The sequence below is a fragment of the Drosophila innubila genome (assembly GCF_004354385.1).
Source record: "Drosophila innubila isolate TH190305 chromosome 2L unlocalized genomic scaffold, UK_Dinn_1.0 4_B_2L, whole genome shotgun sequence".
In the NCBI taxonomy this organism is placed as follows: Eukaryota; Metazoa; Arthropoda; class Insecta; order Diptera; family Drosophilidae; genus Drosophila; species Drosophila innubila.
Genome location: NW_022995372.1, coordinates 27,365,056 through 27,373,593, shown reverse-complemented (window position 1 = coordinate 27,373,593; position 8,538 = coordinate 27,365,056). Strand labels below are relative to the sequence as shown.

The 8,538-nt window shown below is 33.0% G+C and overlaps 1 protein-coding gene across 1 annotated transcript; it reads right to left on the bottom strand.

Moving 5' to 3' along the window:
* Positions 1–4,162: 4,162 nt before the first annotated feature.
* LOC117781288 (glycoprotein-N-acetylgalactosamine 3-beta-galactosyltransferase 1) lies at positions 4,163–8,308 on the bottom strand. The gene is made up of 4 exons (XM_034618038.1): positions 7,794–8,308; positions 7,632–7,725; positions 4,545–4,841; positions 4,163–4,490 (listed from the first exon to the last, which is right to left on the bottom strand). The coding sequence occupies exons 1-4, from the start codon at positions 8,306–8,308 to the stop codon at positions 4,263–4,265; spliced, it is 1,134 nt and encodes a 377-aa protein (XP_034473929.1). The 3' UTR covers positions 4,163–4,262.
* Positions 8,309–8,538: the final 230 nt, after the last annotated feature.

Here is an 8,538-nt window from a genome sequence, read left to right as displayed (position 1 = left end):
GGTCTCATCTGCCCTGAGAAGAGCGCCCAACTCTGAAGAGGCCTACACGCTCTTCAGCCACATACATAATTAAGTAGTCAAAGTCATTGATTCAAGCCCCCATCAGCTGTATACTATGTAAATTTACTCAAACATTTCGGTTTTTGATGAGTTCTTAACTCTTTTAACGACTTGTTAAGGAAGATTTACGATCATGATATTTCAACTTGAACCTCAGGCCACAAATATTTACATGCAAATAATAGTATGAACAAATTAACATTATAAAATAATTGCGTGCAATAATTTAATTATATGTAGAAAAAAGTTCCTTTTTTAACAAAGGAATAGTAAGCTCACTATTCTCGAGCTTTATACCGAGCCTATCAAATAATAATAATGTTTTTCAAATTAAGCGGTCCATTTTTGGAATAAAAAATAATAATGATAATAATGATTTATAAATGTTAACCTTTTTTTTTTAATTATTTCAAATATATATTAAGGTTGCCTTTATAATAATCTCGACCAATTTATGAATAATTTAAATATACTAAGCAGTTAACAGTTTCGAATTATTAAATCAAGCCCAAACAGTCAGATAAACGAGGTAAAAATTATTGAGTATCATAGTAAAGTTTATTTATTCAAATATAATTCGTTATACCATAAAATTTTCTGCATTATATCAGTTAAAAGACTAAGCATATCGAATATGTGTCATAAGTGTTATATGCACAATTCAATACCTGAAATACAGATAGCAATGCGATTTAACTGAGTTAACTTAAAATGCACACTCTATTGAACGGCCTTGAACATATCTAATTTCAGATTCACCTATAAAGCTAAAGTTGCTACTGCGCACGCATATGTAGTTAAAAAAAATGTCAAGAACCGACTATCGACAGCACATAAAAATTAATTAATTTAATTACTTATCTAAGTGCAATACATAGCGAGTTCTAAACTAAACTAAGATATTCTCATACCAGCATGTTTTTCATTGTTAATGGCAATTCAACACGAAATAATTTTTTTTTTAAGCCGTAACTCAAAGCAATTCCCAAGCAATTGATAAAATGTTTCGTCTTTTTGAAGTGCACTTGATAGCCAGGAATGTCTTTCAATTTCAATGCGTGTGCAATTTGTGCATACAATTTTTTGCTATTCTTTGTAATTTTTTTGAACGAGTATTTAGTTGCTGATTTTTTGAACGATCGAACATTAATAAATATTTATAGATGCGCTTGCTGCACGTTGCACTTGTTAGGCGCATCGAGAATAGAAAAAAATATAAATAAGAATTTTAATTGATTTTAATGTGCACAGCTGCACAGCATGCATGTGCGATAGACAAAGGGGAAGCAAGTACCGTCAGGTGGGAAGGGGCATTCGACCAGATCGAGAAAAAAGCTGTTGACATACTCATAGAAAAATTGACATAAAATATCGTCTTTGCATTATCTTTAAACGTTTGAGAAAATAATGATTAAATTGTGCACTTTGGTCAACCACTTGACAGCAGAAACCGTGATGAAAGAAATCGATAAACAAGTTTTAAGAAAATGCCAATGAGATTAATTTAAGACATATAATTTTTTAAGCAATTGATATACTCTCTTTCGCTATTAATAATATAATTTTTATTAACTATATTTCATCTGGAAATATTATTCTTAATACAAAACATTCAACGGCAACATTAATTATATTAATTGTAATTATTTATACAAATGAAAATAATATAGTAAATAAAAGTTTGTGTATAAACATTTTGTATTCTCTTCAGAGCAATAAACCATTAGAAAATTATCTCAGTATCTCTCATATGTCTATTGTACTAATTATGGCAAGCCAATTCTCAAGTTGGCGCAAATACTTCAAAATATTCTACAATCCACGCAAAGCGAAAACTCACAACAACAGACATCAGAATGTTAAGTGTTGGCACCAAAAAGTGAAGGGTATAAAATATGTTTAACAACATTTATCTGGGAATCGATATAAAGATATAAATTAGCTGCAGCTACAAGTTGTTACGCTGTTATTTATTAAATAATTTAACTCGGCCAAAGTATTAACAACTTTCACAGAAAAAATTAAGTGCGTGGCCAGAGCAAGTGACATAAAGAAAAAAAACTAAATAAATAAAATCAAATGAAGTAATTGGCGCAATAACGAAAAAGTGAGATAAAGAGGGAGATTGAAGGGAGAGTGGAAGAGAAGGGAATGGCGACATGGCTACGCATAGCTGAGTAATTGATTTTTTATAGTTTCGATTTTGATTTTGATTCAATTTGAAATTGGATTTCTTTATTTTTTTCTTTTTTAACTCAACTTACAAAAATCTAATGACTGTATGTATGTGTGTACCTATAATATTTAATGGCTTGCAAATCGAGAGCTGGACAGCTCACAGCTCGCATTTGACAACGGCGAAGGTCACAAGCTGCTCCTAAACTAACTAGAAGCCATGACTCGACAACGACAACGACGACGACAGACAACGCACAATTTCATGTTAAAAGAAACAGAGAAAAAAAGATTTATAAAATATTAATCAGACAGGTGACAATAACAAGAGCGAGAGCAACAACAATTTAGCTCACTTGTGTGTAGCGTGTGTCGGCACAAAATGGAACACGCGCCGCCATTGAATGCAGTGCATAGCGAACGCACATTGCGCATACGCACAGTATGACGGTCGACGGTGGACGGTCGACGGTCGTTGAAATGGAGATAAATGTTAACTTACTGAGTTAACTAACTTACTTAACTGTAGCTTACAATCGGTAGCTGTTTGCTTAGCTTGTTAGCAAACAATTTTTGTGTATGCCTCATAAGTTAAGTCAATTTGATTATATAGGGTTTAAGATTTATACTTTGAAATAGACCAATAAGTAAACAAGAAGTTGAAAAAAACAAATAAAGTTCTTGTGGATCTACCTAGTGCTCTTCCCATTCCAAGGAGTGCCTCATACAGTAATCTCTTCCTCAAAGCTTGTGTTCAATGACACCTATTAAGAGGTCCATTAACAGACTGAGCTTATGGCTAACTTAACTCGAGCGATTACCTTTCACTTATTAAATCATTGAACTAGCATGCTGCTCTACACCGCAGCCAATTGAATTGTACACCAAATATATTTATTTATATACATACGTATAGCTACATATTAATATAAATCTAACGCAATTTTACCTTAAAAAGCTTACTCAAACATCTCAATTAAGAAAGAGACTGCGGCCTACTGAGCATGCGTACGTGATTTTGTATTTAATTAGCTTGGCTTGACTTGCAAGTTGTAAGGTAGGTTGTTGAGGGGAAACGGGATACTAGACATTGACTTTGGTAATGAAATTAATAAGCAATTTGCCGGAGTAAGCCCTTCATGCAAGAATGCATCGCGTTGAAGGATTCATTTTTGGCGGCAAATGATTCATTGAATCGCAATGGCGTTGAAGCTTCGGCTTCTTGTTGCTAACTCGTTTATTTTTGCAGCCGTTGCACAATTAATTAAATACTTACTGAAATAGCAAGGCAATTGCAATAATTTATATAAATAACAAAAAGAAAACATAATAACAATATAACATACTAAACACCAATTATGGAACATTATAAACATTTTTATTTAGTTAACTTTTTAGTGGCTATATTATGTATGTATAATTGCATATAACGTGAACGCGTGCATGAGCATGTGATCGATCGATCTATGGTCTAAGTGTTCAAAGTTCAACTAAGTACTGTGTGAGTCAAACGAAGGGACAACAATAGACTGCGGCTCATCGGATATCGATCATTACTTTTATCTTATCTAATTACAAATGCAATAACCGACAGAAGCTAAAACAAATCTTCTAAAATAAGTTAGAATCCAAATATAAAATTTCAAATTGAAGCACACATTCGCACAATAATGTGTAAAAATATACAAATCAACTTATACATAATTATTTCAAATTAATCGTATAGCAGTCAGGGCTGTCAACTCTTTAAAAAATGCTTACCACCTAAAAGTATGCTAAAGCTTTTAGATTGTTTTCACCAAGTTTGTTGCCTAAGTCTTTTGTTTCTGCACAGTTTGACAGTGACTATTTAAACTAATCTAAAAAACAAATATAAAATTTTAAAACTAGTTAACAAAATAATTTTATAAACAAATTATTATTATTATTATTATAATTAGATACAATATAAAATATTATGCCTAATATAGGTTACGGCGTACAAGCTGCAATGGCCTTCGAATACAAAAATTAAATCTAAAATTGTTTTAAAAATTATCCGGTTTTTCTGGCATTTGCGTCAAGTCTTTGATATCCGAATTGTTTTCTAGAGGAAACATTTCCAAAATTTCAGAAAATGTCCATCGCCTGGGCAACTGTTCCACATACTTTTGCCCATAAACACGCAAGTGATATACCAAAAATTCATATAGATACATGCGTTCCGGTTTGGTATAATGAAAGGCGATAGAATAGTTTGAGCAGCAATCGTTGCCCTGCGGATTATGATTATTATGCGGATTATTTAAGAAGTGATTATCACTACTTACTGTATATACTTCTGAGACACTCATCTCTAGCAGCCAATCTGGTATACTGGTATTACTATTGTACAAATAATTCTCAACATCTAGGGGAAAGAACCTTGGCTTGTCATCATCGGGCAGGGCCCGTGTAGAGTCGATCAAATGTACGCCCACATTTTGCAAGCAAATTCCCATATAAAAATCCTCAATTCCCATCTTCTTAGCTCCTGGACAGACCTTATCGGAAGTGTAAGCCTGCGTCACAAATCGGTGCAATGCCTCGCGACTGAGTACGTAAGAAGCCCCACCAGACATGTAGCTCTACATGAGAAATAATAAGAATACATTTTTTATATCGAATTTAAAACATATATATTTTCAATTTTCAGGAAAGAAGTAGAACTGCTTATTTTAAATGCTAGAGAAAAGCATAAAAGAGCAGAAAATGTGTCTTCAGTATTATCTCTACACAATTTGTAGTAATATATTAAATTTAAAATGTGTTAAATGAATATAATAAATTTCATAGACGTATATCTAATTTTGATGAAGATTTAAATATGACTTATTTTAATCCGAGGTCTCAAATCATTGCGTAATATTAGAAAACCATACAATTTATGTAATTATTTTTTTTTCGAACCGAACCATTTATTTTTATAAACAAAATAAAAATTTTGGGTTTGGTAGCTGTTATTAGTTTAATATTAAAAGTTGTTCACCACACCCACCATTGATATTTGATTAAAGCAGCCAAATTCCTCACAAAAATTTCAGATTAGTTTTACAAATAGGCACATCAAAGTCGAAAAAACATCGAATACGTCCATGTTAGTTCATGTAGTTAGTTATGGTTTAGAGCATTTAGCATAATAACCTGTCAAGCGCGACGATTACAACTTATCTAATGGGTAGTATTTTAAGCTACTTTCAAGGCCTTTTGTCGCGGGCCTCATAATGGTATAAGATGTGTAAAATACAAGAATAATTACAATGTGAGCAAGCGCGGCTTTAATATCAATTAAGTTGACATTTGCAGATTAAATTAATTCGTTTTCTTTTCAATGTAAATTATCAAAGAAGCGAGTGACAGTTATGTTCTATACTTATCTACAAATTTCTTAGCGGCTAAATCAAAACAAAAATATTTGGGAGTTGCCTTATAAATGCCATATATGTATCTATAATAAAGTTTTCTCAGCAGATAATTCAACATATGCTAATTGACTTGTCTAAAAGACAAAAACGATGCGCAGTTCGCAGCCAAAGCAAAATCAAAGCCATTTATAAATAGTCAGTAATATAATCACCATAATAAATCAAAGAAATTTTAAATAGCATAAAAAATATTCGTGTGAAAAACAATTTATAAAAGTTGTTGGCAAACATAAAAAAATGATTATTTTTAGTGCAATTTTTATAGGTAAAAAAACACAACCTTGCCACCTGCTGTGGTGTGAGCTTGAATAGTTGGATACTTGTTTTATAACTTGCTTTATGAGGTATAATATGCTTATATATGTATTTACGAGCTATCAAAAGTCATCGCCGATTCAATCAAACATTTTTATTAAACATCAGAATATATACATATATATGTTTAAATTACAAATAAAGTGAATAATTCTTAGCATGTTGAAAACTTCATTAAATATTTGTTTATTCAATTTATTGGTATTGTGGCTAATAGTTTTAGAATATATTCATACAAATAAATAAAAACCCTTAATAAATAAATTTTTTAATTAAATTCAGATTCTTTGTCGAAACCGGCATAGCCAATTACATTTGGACTACATATTTTAATTTTTATTTAAGTCCTATTAACTGTTCAAATTGCGTTTGCGACTATTTATCGTTCCGGTGTCTTGGTCTAACTGTGCTATCCAGTTGTACAAAACTGCGCGCTATTGCCCAATTATTTGTAGTTGGCTTGCTACAAAATGTTTAAAGAATAATGCGAGAAGTTAAACAAATGACAGCAAATGCGACTTTGGGGAGCGGTCTCTCTGTACAGTGTGCGTGTAAGTTTCTGTGTGCAATGACAACAAAACTCAACGACCTAACGACAACTGACCATTAGCTAAAATTGCAGACGCTGTGATTCACCATTGATTGACTGACAGACGGACAAAATGACTAACGTCAGTTCCATTTGCTCTTTGGCAATTGGCATTGTTGCTACAAGTTTTATGATTTGAATAAAGATGAATATATGCCGGCAATATCTAGGTTTTTAATGATATTTCTTTTATTTAATTAGCAAGCTAATTAAACAAGAAACGACTAATTTTTTTATATAATCAGAGACTCAACAACGAACGGGTTATTCTTGTATAATAAAATATTAATTTCGCGTGGTTAAATTCACTTTCAATATCTCGAATAACGGTTAAACTAATTTAATTTCATTTGCGTTGAGCTGGCGATACAATTGTATTTCCTATCAATACGTATAATTTACAAATATTTTTATTAGATAAATAATATAAACATGGCTGTAGCCCTGTTATATTATTCTCCTTGATTTTTCAAGTCGGTAACATTTTTTTATAATAACATGATTCTTAACTTGTATAAGATAATTAATAAATATTGTTCTATTATTATTATTTTTCCACATTTTCAATATCAAGCTTAGATAAAATTAAAGACAATAAAACAAAAAAAAATATTAAATAAATTTAATTTGATTCTTATTTCGTAGTGCTACACGGGTATCCTTATAAATTAGTGCACTAGTCCGAACATTATTTTCAGTATATACTACTTCACTCATTACCTTGATACAATATGTTAGTACAATTGTGGTATAGATAATTTTGATGATCAATAAATAATTCGCACTTATTAAACCTAACCGATAACTAAAACATCACCAGTTAAGAAGGTGCAATAACGAGTCAATTTAAAAAATAAAATATGTTATTTGCAGAATCCCAATTTGTATTCCCCTATCTAAAATGTTATAATTCAATTAAGTTGACAGGTAAGCAAATGTTTTCTGAATATTAAAATGCAAATCTTTCAGCTTTTGAGTTAAAGCAAGCAAGATGATAGGTTAATTAGCAGATGAGGTAAGAGTTGAACAAAACTTATAGAATCACTTACCACATTGTAGCGTCTCATTTGATAGCCAAAGTAGAGCGGCATATTTGCATCGTAGGCGCTGAGCATGTGATGTAGGTTCTCCATGATGACATAGCTATAAAGAAGCAGAGTTTTAGTTAGCAATTTTTATTTAAAATAAAAGCTTAGTTGCCCAGCCCTCACGTGTCATCGTCGGCTTTGAGAAACCAATCGTATTCCTCTCCATACTCCAGCCACACATGTCGGAATCCCTCGCGCGTTTTATTCCATAGATCGTGATAGGTTCCTCCCTCGACTTCCACAACTTGGACCACGCCCAACGGTTCATAGTTCTCGCTGCTGACAAACACCAGCTTGCCACAGCGTCTGCCCCAGGTGGCAGCCACATGCTGAGCATAGAGCTCCACATACTCTGGACAGGTCAACACCATACAAAGTACTCGAGTTGGCGCCAATTTCAAATCCAGCTCCGCTTCCACTTGCGGGGTTAATCGCAGTGTTGCTGCCGAGCTAATGCTACTGCTGCTTGTGGGCCAACAGTTGATTCCATTGCGCACATCGTAGATGCAGAGAAGCAGCATAAAGGCACACACAAATCCGGCAATGAATCCCGTCAACAGATGCAGCTGCCCGCGCAATTGCCAACTGTAGTTGGACCTCAACTTGGGTATTGTTTTCGCCTTGGCCGTTGCTGTCATAGCGCCGAGACGTTGTGTTCTTCCCAACGTCTAAGTTATTATTGCAGTCGCATTCTGTTTTGATGCTGGCTTCAAGCAAAAACTCAGACAATAGTCAACGACCGGTTTCGAGTTTTATTTTAGGCACTTTTTATTCAAAGGCAGAGGCACGCTCAGTGTGACCCAACTCATTTGCATGATGAATTTGTCATGCACTACTGTTTTGAACATCATCCTCACTTTAAGCTGCT